Source organism: Megalops cyprinoides, chromosome 2 (assembly GCF_013368585.1).
Source record: "Megalops cyprinoides isolate fMegCyp1 chromosome 2, fMegCyp1.pri, whole genome shotgun sequence".
NCBI classification, from domain to species: Eukaryota; Metazoa; Chordata; class Actinopteri; order Elopiformes; family Megalopidae; genus Megalops; species Megalops cyprinoides.
In genome coordinates, this window is record NC_050584.1 from 61,380,002 (window position 1) to 61,404,101 (window position 24,100).

Below are 24,100 nucleotides of genomic sequence, written 5' to 3' on the forward strand. Positions count from 1 at the left end.
ACAATTACAATATACACTTCACAGTACACAACTACAATACACTAACAGTACATAAAATTATCATAAACCAACAGCACATTACGATCATAATACACCATTTCACATGTACGTAATTAATCTCAGTGTTTATCATGTCATGAAATACGAGTCACATTAGACAAAACGATTAGCAACTGGTGATCGGCTCCTTGAAGCATTGCCTGGTTTCATTTTAGTCGTGTCAAGCTTAAGTTTTGTTTAGTGGCTTTTTCCATTTTGACAACTGTGGGTTGAAAGATGGCGACAGCCAGTGATATTTCTGAGAATGAGTCAGACAGAACTCGGCCTCTCTTACCTGTAGGCGGGGTGGAGGGTGTGGAGGTGTTCGAGGCAGTGGTGCGGTTTGACCACAAAGAGGACAAGGCGGCTTTCTTCGCAGCCTCCTTGTAGTTGTTGTACAGAGTCACCCCGTACTGACAGGAAAAAAAAACAATGGGTGTTAAACACCACAAACATCATAAGCCAAGAGCTGGCTGCCTGAGACCAGCCCAGGAGTCAAACAAGTGCTTTATTATTTGTTTAAAAACAAAAAAGCTTTGTTATTATTATCAATCAATCAACCAATCAAATTTTATATGTAATAGTGCATTTTTACAATCAAGATTGTCATAAAGTGCTGTGCTAATAGCATAGTGTGTATTCCAGAGGGAATAAAAAAACAGAAAACCCAGGCCAGTTTGGAAGAAACTGGAAAATTATTCCCTGACCCCAGAAAAAGGCAGTGCTATTGGCATAACACATCAGTTGGCATCAGTTCATCTCATTACATTACATTATTCTTATTTAGCAGACACTCATATGTAGAACAACTTACATAGGTTAAAATTTTTATGTTATCCATTTATACAGCTGGATATTTACTGAGGCTGTTTATTGGGTGGAGTACATTGCCCAAGGATACAGCAGCAGTGCTCCAGCAGGGAATCAAACCAGCAACCTTTTGGTTACAAGCACTACTTCTTACCGCTATGCTACACTGCTGCCCCAACATCAGTTCATCATTGGCTGTTTTTATCCCATGATTCCCGCAGTTTTTGTTGGTGGTAGTGATTGCATTTGGGGCGGGGCTCACCTTGGCGATGCGGATTCCGGTCACCCACAGGGTCATGGTCCAGGCATCGTCACAGCACAGGTACTTGATATACTGCGACTCCTTCTGAATCTGGGGGTGCTGGGGGCAGAGAGTATGACGTCAGCCAGGCCGCGCTGAGGACGTGTAACCCAAGACAGCGCGACATCTGGAAGAGTTCTGTTATAACGTAACTGTGAGGTGGCTGAAGCACGAGTCTACATCTTATGCCTTTGAGAGTGGCAGATATCCCGTGTCTGGGTTGCTTGTATAAATGATTTCCTTGTGCCGGGAATCATCATGTGTAGAGCAGCTCTGAGTGTGTGTGTGTGTGTGTGTGTGTGTTTTGGGATTGTAGCAGTTTTGGGGGGGGTGTAGGCCAGCTGGTGTTGATCAGTAACTGCTCATGTGTTTTACAAACAGCACAGAGGGAGCCCAAAGGGATCCTATGGCTGGCTAGGTGACAGGACTTGGGTGTGTTTCCGTGATCACCCCGCAGTCTCCGGCGCTGCCGCGTGAGGTCGTGCCGCGTCTTTTTCACGCTCGCATCAGAGCGGTGGAACTACATCGGCAGAACATTGTTCTCCGCTGACAACACGATTGGCTCCCATGATCCCCTCCTCAGACGAGAGTACCGCAGTTCCCCGCAAGGACACCAGAGGGTGCAATGTGTTTACAGTTCCCAGGTAAAGTCATATCCCTCTCACCACCTCTTAATGTGCAACCATCTTGGTTTACTCCCTCCCTCTCATGTAAACACATATTATTCCTTGAACTGGGTAAGGAGATGCTTGGTGTGCATCGTGTCATAATGGCCGTGGCAGATGCAAATAACAGAGGTGATGTCAAATGCCGTTTTGATTTTTTTATGTCGTTGACTGCAGTTAATCGGTATGTGACTTCATAAATGTTTCTAGGGCTGCAGAAGCACAAACCTTGAAATAATCTTCTAATTTTATGTCCTGTTTGGCATTCACATATAGTGTCTGTTGTTACAATAATACATCCTTCTGAATTATCAAAGGTGCATATGTTCCATTTATGTTCATATAGAGATACTGTCAGAATCCTGTCCCTCATTCACATACACCCTTATACTACTGAGACCTAAGATGTAGGAGAGCTTTCATAATCCGCTGGAACACAGTATAACTAAACTGAGGTCATTTCATCTCTGTCTAGCCGGCCAGGACTCTTTGTGCTCTCGTTTTCACATAGAGGGGGGAAGATCTTTCACTAAAGGGCAATTTGGTCTCCCTACTGCTATAAGCTTTTTGGCCACGACTCCGTAACCGGCTCAGAATAATGAGTTTGCTGATTCAAGAGTTTCCAAGACAGGCGCAAAAGGAAAATAAAAAGAAGAAGAAGAAGAAGAAGTAGAAGAAGGGAAAAAGTTTCACATCCCGTTAAAAATCCACCGACGGCGCAAACCAATTCCCTTTCTCTCAGATAAGCCGAGGCACAGCTCATCAGGTATAATGATGACAGGGCAAAGCTGAGGAGTGTGGAGGGGGACGCTGCAAGCCAGATGACTCAAACCAGGAAAGCTGATCTCACGCCCCCCCCCCCCCCCCCCAAAAAAAAAAACTGCGGGATTTAAGTGGGCTGATATACTGTGCCTGGCAGAGCCTCATAGTCAGTGTGAAAATAAGTCATTTTAAGCATCAACAACAAACAAATGAGTGACAGAAAAGAAAATTTGGCTGTCAGTTCCGGATCTCATCCGGAATCTCATTAGATGCCTGTTGAAGAGCAGGAGAATGTAGATTCAGTTAAAAAAAAAAGGTCTCAGTGGTTTCTTATCTTGTGAAAAAATGTATATCTAAAAATTCACTTTGGCAGACAGTTTTTTTTTTTTAACCAAAACTGCGGTAATGGTTCAGTTCCTGAAATCTGAAATTAACTTGTCTGTTGAAGCACATATGTTTTTCAGTGCGGACTTTATTTTTGCTTTGCTCTCACTTCGACGAAAACATTCTCTGCAGTTAGGCACGGAAGGTTCGCTTGAATCGCCACGCTCAAGAAGCCCTGGACGAAAGGCTTTAAAAATGTGTTAACTGCAACCTCAAAGTGCAAATGCTTGCATGCTCTCCCGTAATAACTACCAACTGACGGCTCTCTGAAACTGCGATTCGGTGCACGGCTCGTCGCAGATCACCACCAGCAACCCCACCCCCCCGCGGATAGGGCCTGGTGAGACTGCTTACAGATCGCAGACCAGCAAAGCCGGTGTCTACAGTGCCAACCACAGTTACCATCACCATTAGGTTTCAGCCTTGTTGTGTGACGTTCTCCTGTCTCTGCATTCGTATCAGTAAAGATCATACGTGTGCACAAACTTCACTCTCATTGACTGATTAATGTAATCAGAGAACAGCACAGTCTTTATCAAACCAGTGACTTGATTTGATTACAGGTCAGCTATAGATCTACCTCACAAATGGGCTTCTAAAATTAAAAGAGGCCGCGTAGTCAAAACGGCCCCTCAAATGGCCGCTGCGCTGAGATCAGCAGATCTGTGCTTTGTCTTGCGTTTTGACCCCAAGGCCGCCGCTTCGCTGCTAATATTAGTCTGGCCTCTGACTCAGGCCTAGCTCTCTAAAAATGAGCCTACTCTTGGTCTCCTTCCAGCGCAGTTGTCTATACAGATATAGTACCTTAGACATGCTGTAATAATGTTTTGGTAACAATGCTGGTGTTATAATGGTCTTGGTTCCACTTTCGGTCTTATCCGCAGACAGAATTACAGTAGATACAAATGCAGTATTGCACCTTGGACGTAGCCTCACTTATTAGGCATGTGTAATTAATTACCATAAGGTCAAATATGCAAGCCTGGTAAGTGAGGCTATCAGAGAAATGCTGTAACCAATGCTTTCATATTAACCGTTTGTTGTGAAGGTTCTGCCCTTGTTCACATGCAGTCTAATTTACCCATACAGAGCTGTACCTTAAACATTTTGTAATGCTTAGTCAGTAACAATATCAGTGTTGATGTCAGTCATTAAAGAGCTCAAGGCATGGTCTTATGACAATGTCACATGACCTGGGACCATGTGTCCAAAGATTTAACCGCTGTGTACACTGCAGGTAGCTACACTGCTTTACAATATGTGTTTATGAAAGCAGCACAAACATCATTATAGTGTCTTTATGTGTCTTCAGTGGCCTCTGTTCAGAGATGTGTAGTAAGGTAGAAACTGAGCTCAGGAAAGAGGGTCCACTCATCAGTGCAGCTGGTAGATTGTGAGAGCCTGTCTTTGGACTTCTTGGCTGACTGAGGAGGTGTGCTCCGGGCCACAAGCATGCGGTGAAGTGACCATGTGGTGAAGTTTTGCCAGTGGGCAGCGGGTGTGGTCGGTAGATTGTCGTGGCCACGTAGTGAGCTACGGAAGTGTGTTCAGCCTCATTACCACGCTGAAGGCGCCAGGACCTCTGTCATCAACGTCATGTAAAAACCCCCATCTTCACATCTGGCCCACAGATTTGCGATCTTAGATATTTTTTTTAAACACTTATCTTGTTTCCTCACAGGCACACCAAAGGGAGGTTTTAACAGCTCTTAGCTATGTTTAAGTGCAGCTGCAAACATTATTGATATTTGGGTTACGTTAATGAGTATACTGTGTGCATTTTATTAGACATCCTTAGAAACCCCCTAAAGAAAATCAACTCATTGTGCTTGACAGTATAGGTGGGGCCTGGTGATGAACATGCACTATTTTTACTTTTTGCATAATGCACCCACTGCGCATACTTGCAGCATCTGTGGCTTTTTGGCTTCGAAACAAAGAGAGGAGCCACCCAAGACAGTATCTTGAACTGTGTCTGCGTGATCATTGTTCATTTTGGGAGAGTCTCAAGGTGTTGCGCTTAAAACTGGCCAATTAGATGAAGGTCGGCAGACGTGAGCTCTAACCGGTGTTTGTCGGCCAGCTGGGCCGTAAAGCAGTGGATCTTTGCGCTGCTCAGGGCGATAAAAAGGGGAGACCCACTCTTACCTTGAGAACGAAGCAGAACTCGGTGGGCGCCTTGTATTTGTGCTTGTAGTCCTTGCCGTAGTAGACGTTGACGTTGTCGAACTGGACGAAGCAGGCCAGGTCACGTGACGTCTGTGAAAGAGGAGGGGGGGTTCGGTTAGACGTCGAGGGCGCCAAGGGTCGCGCACAGGCCTGAGCTAAGCCGAGTGGCCATCGCCATGACAACACGTGCCACAGAGAGACGCGCTGGGACCTTTCTTGGTACTTCTTACAAAGAGCGGGGAGGTAAAAGGGAGGAAATGGGAGGGCCCCACTTTGCTTCTGATATCTTGTGATCCATGGTTTCGTACTTTGAATCAATTTGCCCTCGAAAACCTTAAAGGGGAAACAGGCAACTCACTGCATAAGGCCACACAGTGCAAGCAAATTAAACCCAGCAAGTGATATATGCACTTGAGAATGATGTATTATGCTCTGTATTAGCACAGGATGCCTGCATTAGAGCAGCAAAGAAAAATGGTCTTGGACCACAAAACCCTCTAGGGCAGATGCTTCTATAAAAATTGTTAGGTAAAATGGAGAACCAGTTGAGCCCCACATCTTCACATTAATGATAACCTTGACCAGTTGGACAAGAGTATTTTATTTTTTTAATAGAGTTGGGGTTACATTTTCTCAGAAATGCCAATGTTTCCATCCTCCTTGGTGCGTATTTATGCAAGTCATTTTGCATTTTCCGATACTGTGGACTCACTCCTACAACCTTCATAAAGCCCCATAAACTCATCCAAACGGAAACATAGCTGCTATTGACTGCCAGTACAGCTAGAATAAGGAAGCTATTTGAATGCAGCCCTCTTCAACACAGAGCTGCCGAAAGGTAAGCTCTATAGGGAAATTACAAGGTGGTGTGGGCTTCCAGCTTTTGAGTTATTTTTAGGTACCTCAGTAGGACAGGGTCAGGTTTAAAGTCATAGCCATATGTAAACATCAGTTTTTTTTGGTCTCAGAGCACAAGGTCTCTAGACAGTTACAGAATGGTCTGAGCTGACAATAAGCTAATATTTGCACAAGTGACTGGGTCACAGTGGGGTAATTCTGATCGCAGGGTAACTTGAACGAGGGCAGATTGCTGGACGGAGCTCTTTGCTCTTCCTGGACAGAATCCTTTATCCTTTGAAGGTGGAGGTGTATTTGTTTGTTTATTTCGGGAGGGCCCCAGGAATGTCATCTCTCACCTTGCTCTTTCCTTTGGGGACGTAATAAATCCCAGAAGCCCGCAGGAGAAAGTAACGCTGCTTCCAGGACCGCTTCCCGTCCTCCTTGAGGTAAAGAGGCCCCTCCAGGTCTGGCACAATGATGGAGGACCCGCAGAAGTTCTCCTGGGTTCGGAGAAACAGCAGGCAGGTGTTGCAGTGACGGAGGCCTGGTTATGCACACTGAAGACTTTCTCCTGTTGTTTATGTTCTGATAATACTGTCAATCAGATTCAATTACACACTTAAAAAAGAATTCTACATAGCTAGCACCAAAAAAACGTTTTTTTTTTTTTATTTGTTCTTACAGTATAACCTTTTTTGTACCCTGTATTACCTGTGCCATACAGAACATTATCATGAAGATTCAAATATAGAACCCTCTACTAATGCTTATACAACTCTAAGGAGTTAGACAAAGCATTAAATGTTAGATAAAGAACCATCTGCAGAAGTGACTGCTACACAGCACTTCTTAATAATGCCGTAGAATGTTTCCATCCACAAAGAACCCTCTATCAATCATCTGGGACCAATTGACAAATAAAATGTTCTTTTTTTCAGACTGAAGCAATTCTATGCAGAACCATCGCCAAGTTAAGAATAAAAACATTTTGGAACCATGTTTTTACAGTGTAGTGGATGCCTTACAGGCAATGGTAATCTGTTACTTGTTATAGTGGAAGACCATCAGCCACTGATTTATTTTTGGGACAAGAGCATCACTAAACCTTTAGGAAAAATATTTGTCAAATACACATTTAAAATCATGTGTATATTTAAAATCATAAAGTTTTTAAATGCAGAAAATGTCTTCATTCCAAAGTGGATGCTGCTCTTAGCAAATATTTGTGGACCCACGCGTAACTTTAGGTAATCCTCTTAGATATAATATCTTTTAGCTTGATGGGCTACTCTTGGTCGTCTTTCCTTTCTGGGTATAAATGGAGAAAGCATGACCATGCTCCTTCGGAATCAGTCGGGCGGGGCGACTCACCTCCAGAAGCAGATCTTTGTCTTTGTCTTTCATGTCCTTGAGGGACTTCTTGTCCTTCTTCCAGAGGTAGAAGTTCTGTGAGGTGAGACGAGGAGAGGAAATGGGGGATCACAGTGTGTCACATGGCAGGATCACAGAGAAACGGCCACCAGCCATCCAGACCGCAGAGTGCCTAGGATCTGTCATATGAAACTAAGTATTGGCTGAGCCCAAGATTTGAAATCGCACCATTGACTTCCCTATAAACTGGTATTTTATTGATTTGGGAAATATTAGCAATTTTACAGCATTACATTATTGCCATTCAGCAGATGCTCTTATCCAGAGCAGCTTAACATAGGGTACAATTTTACTAGAGGTGGTATTACAGGTGGTGGTGTAATTACACTGTTCTGGTGAGTTATTTGCTGTGCTGGCGCTGTAACAGCTGAATTTTTGCTCTTTCTGCAACTGTATATTCGTCCAGGTTACTGTTTTACTCTGTGTATCACCTGGGACAGGAGTGTCTGCCGAATAAATACATCACAATAATTTGGCAGGATCCAGGGAACAAGGTTGCGCTGTAAATATGGTTTGAGTTTTGGATTCATTCGCGTTTAGCGTTTTCTTTATGTTGACATTTAAACAAACCGCACAGCAGTTGATATTAGCAGTATCTCAGGAGAATGAATGTTGACATCGTGGAGTTTTTCCGTTGCTGTGTTGTCACTTGTGAAAGTAGCATTGCAGGAATGGGGAGAGCATTAGAGTGACATAGAGCAGGGCATTCTCCCATAGGAAATACAATGTCTGAGGCTTTGGGAAATGGGGGAAAAATGACTCTGAGGCTAAATGATAATATTGCGTGGTTACACACACGTCTTCATCCATTTTCATTCTGCCTTTTGCACTAGATGCTGCTAGTGTGATGATACAACCACATAATGGAGCCTTGCTCTTTAAGATGCACTAGATATGGGGCCTGCTGAATAAATATAAATTCTACTGCTGCTATTACTGTTATTACTAATGAAATCAACAATAATAACATCATCAACAATAATAACAGTAATCTTCATCATCATCATGTTCTTTCTTTATAAATCACTCTGGCTATACGCATACACTAAGTGCAACTCCTCATTATTTTTAACCACATGATGTTACTCTTATTTTCATTGATCATATTTTCGCTCATATTTTCACTGCTCTGCTCTCGGGTCTTATGCTCTGACACGGTCACAGTGCTCACTCCTCTGCCCCCAAATATGACCGCTACCCCTCACGGCGCCCTCAGTACCCTGCTGCACCCCCCTGCGGCCGTCTCCGCAGAGGGTCCGCCATGGGTTTCTGCAGAGCTACGTCTGTCGTGAGAGCGGAGCGCCTGACCCAGCCCCCATTAACAGGATGACTAATAATCAAACGCACAGCCTTGAACAGATCTGTTGGAAATATGTAACGCGCTGTATTTACGAATGAAGTCACCCCCACACATTTTTCCATGTTCTCCTGATTAACATCTGAGGCAAGAGAGTCTAGCCAGCAGCTGCCACATCACATAAATACCTTGCAATTATGGAGGTCTGAGTTGTCATAATAAACATGCAAAAAAATATCGCTGTGTTTATCATCCATGTTTTTTTTTTTTAATTTCGCTGGCTGGTATTGTTCTTATGAGGACATGTGGGCTGATCTATGATTCCAAGAGCACCACACATCTGTGAATATTAAGACAATAACCAGATAGCACTGACAGGGAATACAATGAAGATAAATTTGAGTAAACAGAGGGAAGGCCAAAAGAAATGAAGTCAAAAGCACAGAACCTCTGCTGCCTCATGAACGAGCCGTCCCTTCACTTTGCTCCTAAGGTCAGTTGTTATGAACCTGAACGCGTGGGAACGCAACTGACTTTGGTAAAAAAAACATCAGACTGTCAAATGCTGAAATGTACTAACTCGTAGTCATCAATCTCCATGATATGACCGATTACCTTGACGTCAAGAGCAGATTATTTGTACTCTGCTGGAATTTAAATATTTGGCCGTCGCCATTTAAAAATATACATTGGGTCTTAAGAAAAAGAGGCCAGCATCTCTACAGTTTGTCGTTGGATCATTGTTGCAGTTGGTCCTGGGTCGTTGAGATTCAAGCCTTTTTACTCACAATTCATTTGTAAGCTTTCTCCACTCTTAAATGTAATACCCTAGTGTGACTGTTTTTTAAGCAGTGCTGAGCTGCCGGTCAGTGAACCTGATTAGCAGAAGGTTGCAGGTTTGATTCTGCCATGGGGCACTGCTGTCCTGCCCCTTGGGTACGTTGCTGATCCAGAGCTGCTGCGGTAAATATCCAGCTCAGTAATATGTGAGCTGAACTGCCCGTGAGTTACCTTGGGCTGTGAACATCTGACTTCGCCCTGTCACGTTTTATGTAATTCAACGCCTACATATTTGTACATCTCATTTCTTGTTAATGTGCTGAAACTTTAACACAAAAACCACATTGTGAGGTTGGCACATATGTATTGCATTTGGTTGTTAAAAATTCATGTGCATATTGCCAACAGTGCAGAATCCCCTAGTCTTCCTTTTTCTATCGTTGGACTTTTGTTCTCTTTTCTTACTGACACATATGCTGTTTTATATTTCTGTGTAATGTTATTAATGTAATAAATCAGCTTGCAATTGTTGGACAAGTATGTTTAATATGCTACGCCTATTGAGGTCAACAGTCCAGACATGGACTTTACTGTCGAAAAGTATTATCAAGAAAATACTTATTGCATGACAGAAGTAAAAAAAAAAACTTACCTGAGGGTTTTTAAAAACGGCATATTTATCAATTCTCTCGAGAAAGAGAATTTGGTTTTCACTGTCTCGTGTCCATGCAGACAAAGGCTCTACCAAATTTTCGTGGTCTTCAAATCCTCTTTCTGTTGAAGAATTTAACATTTATGTGTAAATTAACGATTCAACTCCATCTGACTCACATTAAAAAAAAATCTTTCAAAGAATTCTGTTAAAAAGCACACTCTATTGTCAGCCATTCATAACATATTTAATTATAATTATAATTATCTGTGGAAATACAGCTTAGCCAAAACAGATAGCATAGTTATTGATAGTGTGGTTATCTCACAATAATTGTGAGATACCTGCTAAATTGTGCATTACCTGATAAACAGTAAATGATTAATAGGAAAACATGCCTGTTATTCCAAAATCATGTTGTTATTTATATGATAACTGATAGTGTCCATCTGCCCATGCAACATACCATATATGGTGTTAAAGTTCTATCCAACATCATGGTGACATCATATATTATCAGTATCACTCTCAGCCAGATGACTTCAGCTGAGTTCAATGGATCTTACATTTCATTAACTTTTTTTCTTGTTAAATGTTAACACAGCACCACACTTCTTTAAAGTGACAGGTTCTTTTTAATCTCTTTTTAACTCTGAAATCTATGGCTTTGCAGACATTTTGTAATAATATTTTTTTAACAGTCTGTTAAAATGTAAATAGCATATTGCTTCCACACAAAAACCGGTGGAAGGCTTGTGTGACACATTGGGAACATTTGCCACCCTAAAACCACTGACACTGCCACCCAGGCTGTTGCTGTAAAACTGAATTTGGGGATTGCCGGGGGGGGGGGGGGGCTGAATTTGTAAACCACATCTCCCAATTAGAAGTCACTCGCACTGATTAAAAAGGCTGTTCTGTGCTTGGGGGCCACAGTCTGCAACAGAGTCTATTACTGACATTAAATGGACGACGTGTTTTGATATCCTCGGGGGGCTAAATTAAAACCTTTAATCCCCCGTCTGATGGTGTGTTACTATGCATGTTCTACAGAGGGCACCCTTCACGTTAAGCGATCCACACATCCCAAAAATATATGTCGCCGTAGCAACATCAGTGTGGGTGCACTGGGCGGGACTAAGTATTACGTGATCCTATCGTCGGATAAGGGAGTAACACCTCGCTCTGCCCTTGTGGCTCTGAGTCAAGGGCATAAATAGCAAAGCGGCCTCATTCGGGCAGCTCACATGATCCTCCCAGTAATGTCCAACAGCTCAGACAAAAATACAGACGGGATCTTCCCTGGAGGAGAGCATTTTTCTCCTTTCCGTAGGTCAGTTCAGTCAGTGCGCTGCTACTTTGAATCTGACATATACCAATTCTTCTGCATTATGCATTACTTTAGGCTTCTACCATATCATACCAGAAAAACCTGGGTTTTGGCCACTAGTTTAGTGGTCACCTACAGTGCTTGTGTATGAGGGTGCTCTATAATAGCCAAGTAAACCATACAGTTGGATAAGGCCTGGATTTGTACACGTGACAGGGGATAACTGGTAGTCGCCCAATGTTCCAGATAATATGTCTGCCGTCGTTTCTGCACAAACACAGCATGTTGCCTGGCATGGGGCGAAACCACGGGCTCCTCACCTATCTGCAGCTCCGGGTTAGTCTCGTACAGAGTCCAGTCCACCCCGCAGTCGCAGTGCGTCTTCTCGAAGAGGTTGTCCAGGACGTCCCTTACCGTCTGCCTCTCATCCACCATCAGGGTCTTTGAGCTGCCGTCGTTCATTAGGACCTTAATTACAAGCTGCGAAAGGAACACAATGGTACAGAACCATCAAAATACGCACGCCTGTTGTGATGTGCGCTTGTCTCGGTTGGTTCCTAGTCAACAGTGAGACCGTAATGAGACTGTAAAAGGCGGCAGTGTGGCGTAGCAGTATGGAGTGGGGATCATAACGGAAAGGTTTCTGGTTCGTTTCCACCACTGTGGCACTGCTGCTATATCCTTGGGCAACGTACTTAACCCACAACTGCCTTAGTAAACATCCAGCTGTATGAATGGATGATATGTAAAACTGTAACCTTTCTACGTCACCCTGGATAAGACTGTCTGCAAAATGACAGTAGTGTAATGAAAGCAAAAGGTATTTGAAGGCCAGGGGCATACACCAGTTACCCTGACTGTTTTTCCACCTGGTGGCGCTCATGGTGAAGCACCCGCTCCCAGAGAGAGAGAGAGACAGCTCAGTTCCTGCCTTTCTCAGCCTTGGATTTCCTGTCGTCTGGGAGGGAATCATGAACAAAACAGAGCTGGAAATATGGAGATCCATGGGGTGGAGATCATTCACTCTCACACACACCACGTTATCGATGTGTGCGTGCAAGCTTTTTCAGGCAAAAAAACTCCACAACATTAATCAATCTGCAACATTTACAGTCAGGCCCGGTGCTATGGGGGTGCTTAGGGGTGCATTGCACCCCCAGACGGACCTCACTGCACCCCCAGTTGTCTCCTTATATCCCAATGTCATAGTATTTATGACTTTTTGTGCACCCCTCTATAATTTCTCCTGGCGCCGAGCCTGTTTACAGTATATAATCGGCAAATTATGATATGTGCATTGTGAGGTAGAAAGAAAATGTGTCACGGGTTTTTTTTTTTTTTTTCAGAAAACAGCAGCTTCTTTTGAGTTGGCTGGAAAGGGTGCAGTTAGTGATTGTCTAAACACATGACTATTTTGAATATCATTATTGTACAACACCGGAAACAACAGTGAGGATGTCCCCAGGAAACATAAATATCTGCCACGGTGGACTGAGCCACAAACCACCGAAATTGCAGCTCTGGCCAGGTGCAGTACAGAGAAGGCGTGTTCTGCTTCCTGTTCTTGTGCATTCGTCACTGATATCCATGCTTTATGATAGTCCAGTAAAACATGAGCTGCAGATTCATGATAACTGATATAGCAGTGACTCAGTATTTAGATATCTGTGATTATGATGCTGTGTGTGTGTGTGTGTGTGTGTGTGTGTGTGTGTGTGTGTGTGTGTAACTTGACAGAGTGCCTTCTCTGAGTGCTACATCCTGACCGCTGTCCTAGTCATCAGTCTTTGGACGGCTTGTCAAAGTTAGAATTAGTTATTTCTTAGTCAATTGATCAACACCCCCTCACCCCACACATGAAATACAAATGAACTCTAGTTCCTGTTACATGCATGTTACAGATGGACACACAGACACTGTTTGCCAGCTGCACAACACCTCTTTATGACTCCTCCTCTAGCCTCCTACCCCCCCCCCCCCCCCCCCACCAGAAACCTAAAGTCTGTCCTTCCTGATGCCCTTTTAAAATTTGGTTAGAGGTGTGGCTGCGTGTGCCTTTTGCTACCCAAAATGTCTACGAACGTGAGAGATCATCGCTGTTCTGTGGCAGAAGGAAACAGATGTCATCTGCTGGGAGAGTTGCAAACACCCCACGCCGCCCCACCCCCGTAGAAACAGAAGTAGCTTTTAGCTCCCAGTTGAGTTACATCACATATTGACAAAATCTAGTGACTGTAAAAGAGTGGATTTTGGCAGACGTTGGACTGGCCAGTGTCATTTTACTGTCTTGTTACGCACTCTGACCAGCAGAACTAAGTAAAGCCGATTGTGCTTTGTTCTGGAAAAGCCCTCACCAAACCCAGGGTTTAGAGGAAGTCTGCTGTGACCATCGCCGAGCCTCTGATGAGAAACCAAAATCTGTGCTCAAAATTGCTTGCGGTCAAACTTTTACCATAATGAAGAAACGCAACCCAAGAGGCAGACCTTAGCAGTGTACAGTATCATAACTGTGGTCTGCCTTGTTGAGCAGCTCTTCCTCTAAGTCTTGGTGGAACCCAGAGCAAATTCCCACAATCCCCCTGTGTCCATGTTTGGATATACCCCAACCTCAGGCAGCAGTGTAGTGCAGAGTCACAGCTTCCAGAATTTTACAGGTTTGAATCTTGGCTGTGACACTGCACAAAGGTACTTCTTCAGTGTACTGTATGTTGTATGCTGTAAATTGCTGTAACTTGTGTACAGGAGTACTGCAATGCTTACGACATAGTGTCTATTTATTTTTGTGCCCTATTTAAAGGATGGATTTATCACAGACATTTACACCGCTGCAGTGAGGACGTAGGTGGAACTCCTGAAGAGTGAATAAGGATTTTCATTGTTTGATTCATTCATTGAACAATTAGCTGGAAATTTATTGGCACAGTTATTATGTGTTTTCCAACTTCCTTTACTCAATCAACATTAATTTGATATAACATCCTTTAAAACCAGACTGTCACAGAATTAAAAAACAAAAAACATGAAAAACCCAACCAAGACTGAAGAGAAAAACTGAAAAATGTTGCCCTTGGGAAGGTAATCAAGATACACTCCTGCAAATACGTGATAATTCATGAGATGTTACAATACAATGTGCATGAGCAGTGGCATTGTTAGGTCCGGTCATTCAGGGCTATAGCCCCGAATATTTTAAGCCTAGCCCAAAAGGAGGTGTTTATAGCAAAACAACAGACAGACTGTGTAACAAAGCGGAACTTGACTTGCAGCGTCCAAAGGTGTGAAAATATTTATTTATTATAAAGGTAGATATAACCTCCCCAACCTACCGATGCCGATCTCCCTTCAAAAAAGACAAGCCCTAGGCGAACTTGACTTAGCCCCTGATCTGTTCAATAGCTAGAAACGCCCCTGTATATGAGTCATCAGCGTGAGTCAATAACTGGCAGTTGGCTGACTGTAGTCATGAGGCGGAACGTTGTGGCCATGAATGGGTGGTTGGTGATTGGTGGTTTTTTCCCTCACTCACTGTACCCCCCTTACCTTTTTAACTTTGGCCTCTTTCAGCTTTTCCAGGGCAAGTTTTATTTTGTCCGCCTTGGCCTGGGCCTCAATCTCCTCCTGAGAAAACAAATCAGTGAGTCAGAATCATATGGCGCATAGAATGAACACACACTGGCCCCAGATTCTAAAGAACAATGTACACATGCAAGACGTGATTGGTGGAGGAGGCCAGGCCACGGCGAACCTCATTGGCCAATTCAGCTGTACTGTAAATATGAGTGATGCGTTTGAATGCTCCCCTCTGCTAAGCCTCTTCCAGTTGATGACAGACAGCTTGCTTTCACAGTGTGTGTGCTGTTTTTTGTCTTTGTCCCATCCATTAGATGAAGTCACAAGACTATAAAAAAAACCCCCCGCCACTCCACTGATCCTGATACAGTTTCCATCCTGCCTCACGAGTGTTTGATCTGTTCCAGACGGGACCCGCGGTTTCCCCCCCTCTGAGACATGCTCCGCTGCGGCCGGCCAGACAGACTATCTCCTTTCTGTCTTCAGCCCATAAATATGAGCGCTGCACACTTTGACCGTGTGGCTACGCACCTACCCCGAGAACAACAGGGGCGTCTTCGTATGTCCAATGTTTCAAGCCTGGCCTGCTTTAACATAACTAGGGGGGACAGACTGTTTCCGGAAGAACCTCTCATTACTGTAAAATGCATCAAAAGGGTACATGGCACACAGAGTTCTGTCATACAGTATATGACCTTTTATGGTGCATTTTTGTGTATACATGATCTCAACGTAATTGCTTTGTACTGACCTGTTGATTTGATTCTGTGTTGTGTTATAACCCAACATTATTTACTCGTTTAGTCATGGCTGAGAAATTTCACTGTCCACGAACAAAGATATTTACATCTACATTTTACATTTAGCAGACGCTTTTACCCAAAGCGACTTACATAGGTTACAGTTCTTTTTTACAATGTTATCCATTTATACAGCTGGATATTTACTGAGGCAATTGTGGGTTAAGTACCTTGCCCAAGGGTACAGCAGCAGTGTCCTAGTGGGGATCGAACCGGCAACCTTTTGATTACAAGTCCTGCGCCTTAACCACTATGCTATACTGCCGCCTACACCAATGCTACTCTACACCTCATATGGGAGGTAGGATATACCTTCTACACCTTATATAGGAAATAGTTAATGGCAAAGGTTAACAGCAGCATACAGATGCATACAGAAGACCCATGTGCAACTGCTTAGCCTCTGTACACTGTGCAACCCCGCAGTGCATTCAATGGGACAACAGTGACCAACAACCACATGCATGATCAGAAGTGGAAAGGATGTGCTGTTTAACAAACGGCACTCCTGACAAGTGTATCACGCAAAGCCCCTTACCGGTAGCAATGGCTTGGAGGGCTGAGAAGGGGGTGGTGGCTGTGGGGTGGGTGTTTGGGGCACGGGGGCGGGTATGTGGGGGGCTATGACAGCAGCCGGGGTGGGAAAACTATGGTCCTGCAGGGGCGGGGGAAAACTCTTTGGGTCAGGGTGTGGCTCTGGGTGGCCGCTTTTCGACTTGGCAAACTGCTCCTCTGTCTCGCTGATGTCTGCCACCAGGTCGGCCATCAAGGCGTCTAAGTCATTGTCCTCCAGCTCGTTCAGGGACGCTGGCGTGGTGACAGGGACGGAAAAGATTAGATCTGGCCACAACCCACACTTTTACCCTGCACAATCTCCACCTCAATTCGCAAAAATTCTTCTACCTCTTTTCACCCAGTGGAAACTCACAGTACAATTGCACATCTGTAACTGGGTGGTGGGTTGATGTTAGTACTTAATCTCTGCCTTAGGTTAGGGTCAGCACAGTAGCAATGACATATTCTAAAACATGATTAAAAGCTCTATTCTTCTTTGCATATGTGTTTCATTGTTCCTCTGTTTTTACTTCATCATAAATTTAACGTAATTTTCTCGGCAATTAGCAACCTAATTGTTGCGGGCAGGGTTTTTACCGTTCAAGTCCGTAAAACCGATGGAGAAGTTGACCTCTTTGTTTGTGCTGGATGGAGACTCTGGAGGAACGGTATCCACCCCTAAACTCTGAGCACATGAAGGAACAAAGAGATTAATTGTAAACCTATGTTCTCACATAACAATATGAATTTAGGAAGCACTGTGAACTATTAGGAACTGTGCAGGCAAAAGCAAACAGAAGTACACAGACACATTCTCTCCCTAGTCTTCCATGGCAGGTTGTGCAGTATGGGAGTCTCAGCTTTATTTAATCTTTTGGTTATGAAGATTAATGCACAGGCTTTTTGGTGTTTTGTCAGGCCCGCTCGGGATGGTGTATTAAAATGTAAATGTCTGAGGCTGAAACATGCCTAAAGCAGTGCTTTATCAGCTTTAGACACGTACAGGAAAATTTCCCTTTGCAACCATGGCAGCGTTGTTCTTCCTCAATTTAATAAATTGTCTCGGCCTCAAATTCTTTTTTTTCCCCCTTTCCATAGGGAAGTGAAATTTGTTATTTTAAGCCTGATTTGAATCAAAGATGAATAAAAAAAGGTCACTCCAGGAGACAGCTTAGATCATTCCTTTAAGTGAGTCAGAGGAGAGCAGGTCTATGGATGTGATGTCACATTTCCAGTTCTCTTAATGAACAAATTGTATGAATGAAACTTAGCAGAAACAGCATGCCGTTAAAATCACATCTTGATGAATGACGGTGATCTCTGATCTCCTCGTGAGTCAGAAGAAGAGTATTTGATACTCTTTCCACAACTGCATCTTTCTGGACATACAGTAAATGTGCCAGATTAGAAGGTTCAGGCTGTTTAAATGCATATCTTAAATGTATATCTCAGACCTATTTCAGTATAACATTGTAACACTATATAGGCAGCACATTCCACTCTGAACTGAGTCAGATAGATCTTCTGCTCCTGTGGGTTATCAATTGAGCAGGTCTGCCGTGACATGGTCGGTGACGCTGTTAAGCCCCGCCCCCTGAGGGCTTGGCTGCGAACTCACTTGAGTGAGGAGGTCCATCTCCCCCAGCAGGTCGCTGAACATTGCATCGATGTCCTCCATCTGTCAGACACAACAAAACATGTCAGTCACACTGTCTATTCACACGGGGTTATGTAGCCCAGTTGAGCTGCAGGCTAGAAATCCACAGGCATGAGTTACATCGAAGAGACAAACCACATGCATTCAAAAATCATACTGAACACGTTCCATGCAAAAAGCAACACTGTGGTGCGTATGATCCACTCTTCACCACATGGCAACCAAAGTATGGTAACCTAGGTACCAAGTATACAGTCTATTCATACACACTGACTGTGTCTTACAGGATACTGTACATGCGCGCACACACACATCTCCACACACCCACAGCCAGCACAGCTCCAAACACACACGTGCTGTAGTATAGAACAAGAAAGGCTATCGCTTCATTTTCAAATACTATTTGTAGACTGAAAATTACCTGTGTTTCTGAAAACTATTTGTTCCCACTGGCGTACTGTTTTAACTGAATTCAGAGGGCAAATATATTGAGCAAACCTGCTGTCGGGTGAAACAGATAGCCCTGGGCAATTCTGAGTTGCACAACATCTACAGCACTGAGGTGCTTGAGAGATGGTTTGCATAGTTCCACTGAACATTCGGTCTCTGTCAAGACATGCAGCCCTTCCTCACCTCCCTTGTGTAAGTGTGGCTGCAAGGGCTTGAGATATGAGTACAGATCAGTTTTTTTTTTATTTAGTTGGATCATGTAAAATTAGAGGTTTCAGGCGACCATAAGCAGCCTGTTCTGTCTAGAGACAGTAACTGAGAAATGGTGAAAATATTCACTGAATGATAGTGTGCTGATAAATATTATGCAACAGGTTTTTTTTTTCAAAGATGTAATCAGGCAGATCTAGAGACAAGTTACCACACTGGGCGTGGATAGCATGGCCAGGGAGCTAATTTCATGACTAGCAGTTTGCAACAGCAGTTAGCATGACATGACCGTGGCAGAAAAATGACGCAGCCGCACTTTGCAAGCCCCCCCCTGAATAATGAAGCCCTCCGCCGCTGCGCTGAAACTGCAGCCATTAATGGTACTGGGAAAGAGAGTATGACCAGTCTGTTAAGGTTTTAGACTTTATCTCCACCAGTCTGTGCCTCGCTAACTAAAGTGTGCATTGCTTCATTATGCGGTGACCTCTGAGCACGACATATTATTGCCACAGCTGTAATGTATTGGTCCATGTTAAGTACAGACCCGTGCATACACTGACCGACCCCACAGGACATTCCTGTTTAGAACAGTTGAGGTCAGGAAGGCTCAACAACTCAGGCCAACCTGGTATATGTTTTGTTCCCCCCTACCCCCGAAAAAAGAAAGCCTTTCTGGAATTTCCTTCAAATTCTTACACGCATTGTCCCTCGTATGCAAGTGGCTTGCTTTAGCAAGGCAAATGTTGTGATGGTCGAGGTGCACAATTTAAAAATGGAGGTCTGTTTTTTTCTGTTGTATAACGGGTCTCCGTGAAGCTGCCAGCGGAATAAATCACCCGTCTGAGGATGGGACGATTGCTCCGTGGACCCTTTTTCTCAGGTTACAGCTCACATCCCCCCCGCGGCCTGCGCAGGATTTGTTACGCTGCCATTTTAAACTTCCTGAGATGGAGCCAGTGGGCGCTGTCTACAGAGGGACGATCCCATTGGATGAATTTTGGTGAGGTTACTTTGTGGAGCTGGGTTGCTTGGCTTGGCTTCTGAGAGTTTGGGCCTGGGGGGTGGGGAGTGGGGGATGGGGGATGGGTGATGTGTGTAAAGGGGGGGGGGGAGTGGGGGTTCATTCATATACTGTCTTCATTTTTTGGTGCCTTGTGTGTAAGCAGAGATTGACCCATCCATGAAATCTGTCAGAAGTCTTCAGACTTGTTTTAAGTTACGACAATAGTGTTCACTCCTGATGTTGGGATCTCTGACCATCATTATAGCACATGCCATGAAGGAAGCAGTGTAATGCTTTGTTCAGCTGTGATTCCTCTCCTATTCTGAGCACATGCTAACCTTTTAGCACTGGCAGTAAATTTCAAAATTTCTGAATATGAGCTTGACTTGTTGCTAAAACAAAGTATGATGCAAATTTAAAAAATCAAGGAGAAAGACATACAAGCGGAAAACGCTCCATCTAATGTGATTGGAACGCAGCAGAATCCTCCACACCTGGTGAGGTCACACTGATTAGGCCAAAGACAGACTGTAAGACAACACTGTCTGTTCAGCCAATGCATTTTCTGATGTGGACAGGAAACAAAATGGGAAAGGTAAAACATAGTCTGCTCCCTCGTCTGAACCTGAAATTAACTCCCCCCAAAACAAACCCAAAGAAACAGTGGTCTGTGAATCTCTGATCTGACAACTGAAAACTCAGAAGGTTTTCTCCTCCCACAGAACAGTCTCTTTCTCTCTCTTCCTTGTGCTGATTCTCTCTCCATTGCTGAAGGGATGTACCCATCTGTACAGGAAGTGGTTGTGGCAAACGTTTCCTGCTCAGTGTTGAAAGCACCACTAGGGCAGGAAACTGTGACACAAGGTGCCTTTAGCAACCTCAACGCAATGCTTCAAAAAGACACACACATGCATTTTTGGGCATTTGAACATATGTATGACATACCAGATCTGTCATGCAGTGGAAAGCATGACACATACATGTTCTAGTACAGAAGTGGTCACCTGTGGCCCTGTAAGTAAACCAGTGCAATGCAAAAGGGTGTGTACAAATAAAGACGTTTGCCCATGCTGTGTCCAAACTCAGTCAGATAAGTTAAAGTTGATAAGGGTCAGTGCTATACTACCCTGATTTAAATAGCATGAGCATGGTCAAAGCTTGCTCAGTACATTTCATGCATCATGTTTGCAGGCTACACAGTCTGGCGTCGTCAGACATGTTTGAAGCGTGTGAGGGTAGCAGTGCTCTGTCCCAATGAAAGTGAAATAGCAGGTTGTAAACAGAGCAGCACACAGCTGCTCTGGTGTGGCTGTGTTCTAGGCCAACACCCTTTTTTTTTAACATGTGGTCTGAGATGAATTCACTGACAGCGTTGACGGATACAAAACTTTTCAAAATGCTGCTCTCAAAAGGGAGCTGATTCACTTCAGTTCTCCTCAAGTTTAATGTTACATGTTAATGTTGTTGTTGTGGTTGTTGCTTCTTCCCCGTTGTGATAACCTTTTATTTTGTAGCTTGTTCGGATGAGACATTAAACCAAGGTCCAGACTCATTGTGGTCATATCCAATGGCATTTGTTGCAAAGACTCTTGTGTGTGTGTGTGTGTGTGTGTGTGTGTGTGTGTGTGTGTGTGTGTGTGTGTGTGTGTGTGTGTGTGAGTGTGTGTGTATGTGTGTGTGTGTGTGTGTGTGTGTGTGTGTGTGCGTGAGTTTTGGTGCCTGTGTGTGTATATTGGGGGGTGGGAGTCCCCCCTATCTGCTCGCCAAAATTCCCATCTAGCTATGTATGTAAATCTGGACATTTAATCATGTCCCACTTGATATGGCTGAATGAAGCCCTCCCTCTCCGTCTCTCATCCTTCCCCTCCCACCCGATGTCCGAAACTGCCTCCAGTACGTTGTCTGGGAGGGTGCTACACAGCAGTGGGTGTTGGGCTCTCCCCTTACCCTCAATGTAAGGAGCTTTGTCATCTTTGATAAGGGATATGTAAGTCATTGTTATTATTATCATTATCATTATTATTATTTCTTTCTTGCAATTTATGATACATTTGTAGAACCGGGTCCAAACAATGGTCCTTGGGTGCTATAGGATAGATTGTCTTTCGCATAACAGGGAGAGCACCCTCTGCAAAATGTGTGTTGTTCCTAGGAGGGTTATCTTCTGTACTTCTTGGATGTTGATGTTGCTTGGAATCCAATTGATAAATTTTTCCACGCCTTTTTTTTTTTACAAGTCGTGGAGCTCACCACTGGAATAATCTCTTTGGACATTCCCCACATCCTTTTCATCTCAGTGTCAAGATCCTTGTACATAGCTAGCTTCTCAGTTAACTTGACAGATCTGTTTTGCTCTGACGGCCCAGCTACATCAATCAATATACACTTTCTTTCACTGTTCATTATTATTATTATTATTATTATTATTAGTAGTAGTAGTAGTAGTAGTGATAATAGTAGTAAATAATAGTAGCAGCAGCAGTAGTCATAGTAGTGGCATTTGTATTTTTATTATCTTAGTCCTCTCATTCTGTATTCAATAATACTTCTGGAGCTGAATTAGCATTTACTCAAGAATAAGCAGCATGAAGGTGGTGCCACTGCCAGTCACATTTTTACAGTGAGCTTGCGGACTAGAGATCACTGAGACTAAAGTAGATTGCGCTGAATAAACTCTCAGAGAATCCTGTCAGAGCCGTCTCTTAGATGACACAGGGTCACTGAAAAGCAGGTTTCGAGCTGAAACACGAGGCCTTTGGCCTATAACCGCGGCAACGCCAGTCATTGGCACAGTTAGACGATGAGTCGGTCGCAGACGAGGCCCTCGCAGCTGAAACTGTGGAGAGAGCCAGCAGTGCGTTCTGTTTCACAACAACAGGATGCCAGTCGTCTATAACGGTCGGCATGACAACGCATGGGCGGTTGGGGTTCCGTGAAAACAACGTGCGCTGTGCCGTCCCCGAGTCTAGCTCCAAAGACGGGGTCATGAGCTAGCCTCCGCACCGCTGGAAATGCATACGCTCTTTCCCAGAGCGGCTCGCGGTGAAAAGGTATGTGAGCGTGTAGATTAAGGGCCCCATGAACAAATTTACATACAGAACACATGTGGCTCATGGAATGTACAGGCAGCTGTGTGTTCTATGTACCGTACTGCATGCACACAGTACTGCTATTGTGGCCGCTGATGCTCGTAGAGGTACAGTATGTGGCAACACGGGTTGCTGGTTCCAGTCCGGCGGGACACGTTGCTATGTGGCAGGGAGCCCACATGACAGTCATTAAAAAAATAATGTAGAAGGACTACCAAATGTTATGATAACCAGAAAAATCGAAAGGCACCCAAGATAAGAGTGACTGCTGAGCTGACAGATAATAATGGTGCCAACAGAAATAACGTAATCCAAGCGCATGTGGTGTCTGTCTGTCAGCATCAAAGAAAGGACAGGGACTTCAGTGCAGGCCAGTGGGATGGAAGATTCGTACTTTAGTGTTATGAAGCACGTAATGATTGTGGTTAATGATTGACACTACGGTGAAGTCCTAAGAGTGGTGAAAACCTAAGTGATGGCAAAAATATCTGTGTGCATGTGTAATGTATGGCAGGTATATATTACATTACATTATCATTTAGCAGACGCTCTTTTCCAGAGCGACTTACATAGACATACATTACAGTTGTACATGTTATCCATTATACAGCTGGATATTCACTGAGGCAATTGTGGGTTAAGTATCTTGCTAAGTAAGTATCTTGCCCAAGGGTACAGTAGCAGTGCCCCAGTGAGGAAGCAAACCAGCAACCTTTCAGTTACAAGCCCTGATCCTTACCACTATGCCACACTGTCGCCACACACATTACGGCAATATGTTTAGGCGTAAGAAAAATCAACACGTCAAATATTGTTCTATAAAACCTGATGAGCAGGGCATGTGTTGCTGCTTAGAGACAGAGCACTGTGACGCCCCCGATCACAGAGGGAAATCGCCATGGAGGAGCCACAGCTCTGACACAGTTTCGTTTACCATCCAAATTGAGTTTGGCGCCGTGTCGTAGGCCCCCACGCACCCCTCTCTGAGCCTCCTCCAGCTTGGTAACTGCACATAACGGATTCTGGACAGTCACAGCTTTGATGTTACAGTGTTTATTCCCGATTCGGCGAGGGAAAATTATGGTAATTTTGATCATCGCTAATCATACGAGTTTTGTTTTTGTAAAACACATGACTCATATGACTGTTTTGACAGTTGTTATCTGAGCCTTTAATGTCTTGTTTGCATTCATGTTTAGATCCCTCTGTAGTCTCTGCGCAAGATCTTTCAACCATTCTTCTGCTCTGAGTTGTAATGTCTGTTATAGGACTAAACAGGCATTTTCAGTGTTTACGCATTTATAGT

The 24,100-nt window shown here is 44.0% G+C and overlaps 1 protein-coding gene across 1 annotated transcript in view; it reads right to left on the reverse strand.

Moving 5' to 3' along the window:
• The window catches only part of LOC118771982 (amyloid beta (A4) precursor protein-binding, family B, member 1 interacting protein), a 30,567-nt gene that overhangs the window by 2,517 nt on the left and 3,950 nt on the right, over positions 1-24,100 (reverse strand). Inside the window, exons 2-12 of the mRNA XM_036520196.1 lie at positions 18,004-18,063; positions 16,983-17,070; positions 16,369-16,637; positions 15,001-15,078; positions 11,781-11,940; positions 10,131-10,252; positions 7,342-7,416; positions 6,327-6,470; positions 5,110-5,220; positions 1,112-1,210; positions 335-452 (exon numbers count right to left, since the gene is read on the reverse strand). Coding sequence (XP_036376089.1) covers positions 335-452; positions 1,112-1,210; positions 5,110-5,220; positions 6,327-6,470; positions 7,342-7,416; positions 10,131-10,252; positions 11,781-11,940; positions 15,001-15,078; positions 16,369-16,637; positions 16,983-17,070; positions 18,004-18,063 — 1,324 coding nt within the window. The remainder of the gene's footprint in view (positions 1-334; positions 453-1,111; positions 1,211-5,109; positions 5,221-6,326; positions 6,471-7,341; positions 7,417-10,130; positions 10,253-11,780; positions 11,941-15,000; positions 15,079-16,368; positions 16,638-16,982; positions 17,071-18,003; positions 18,064-24,100) is intronic.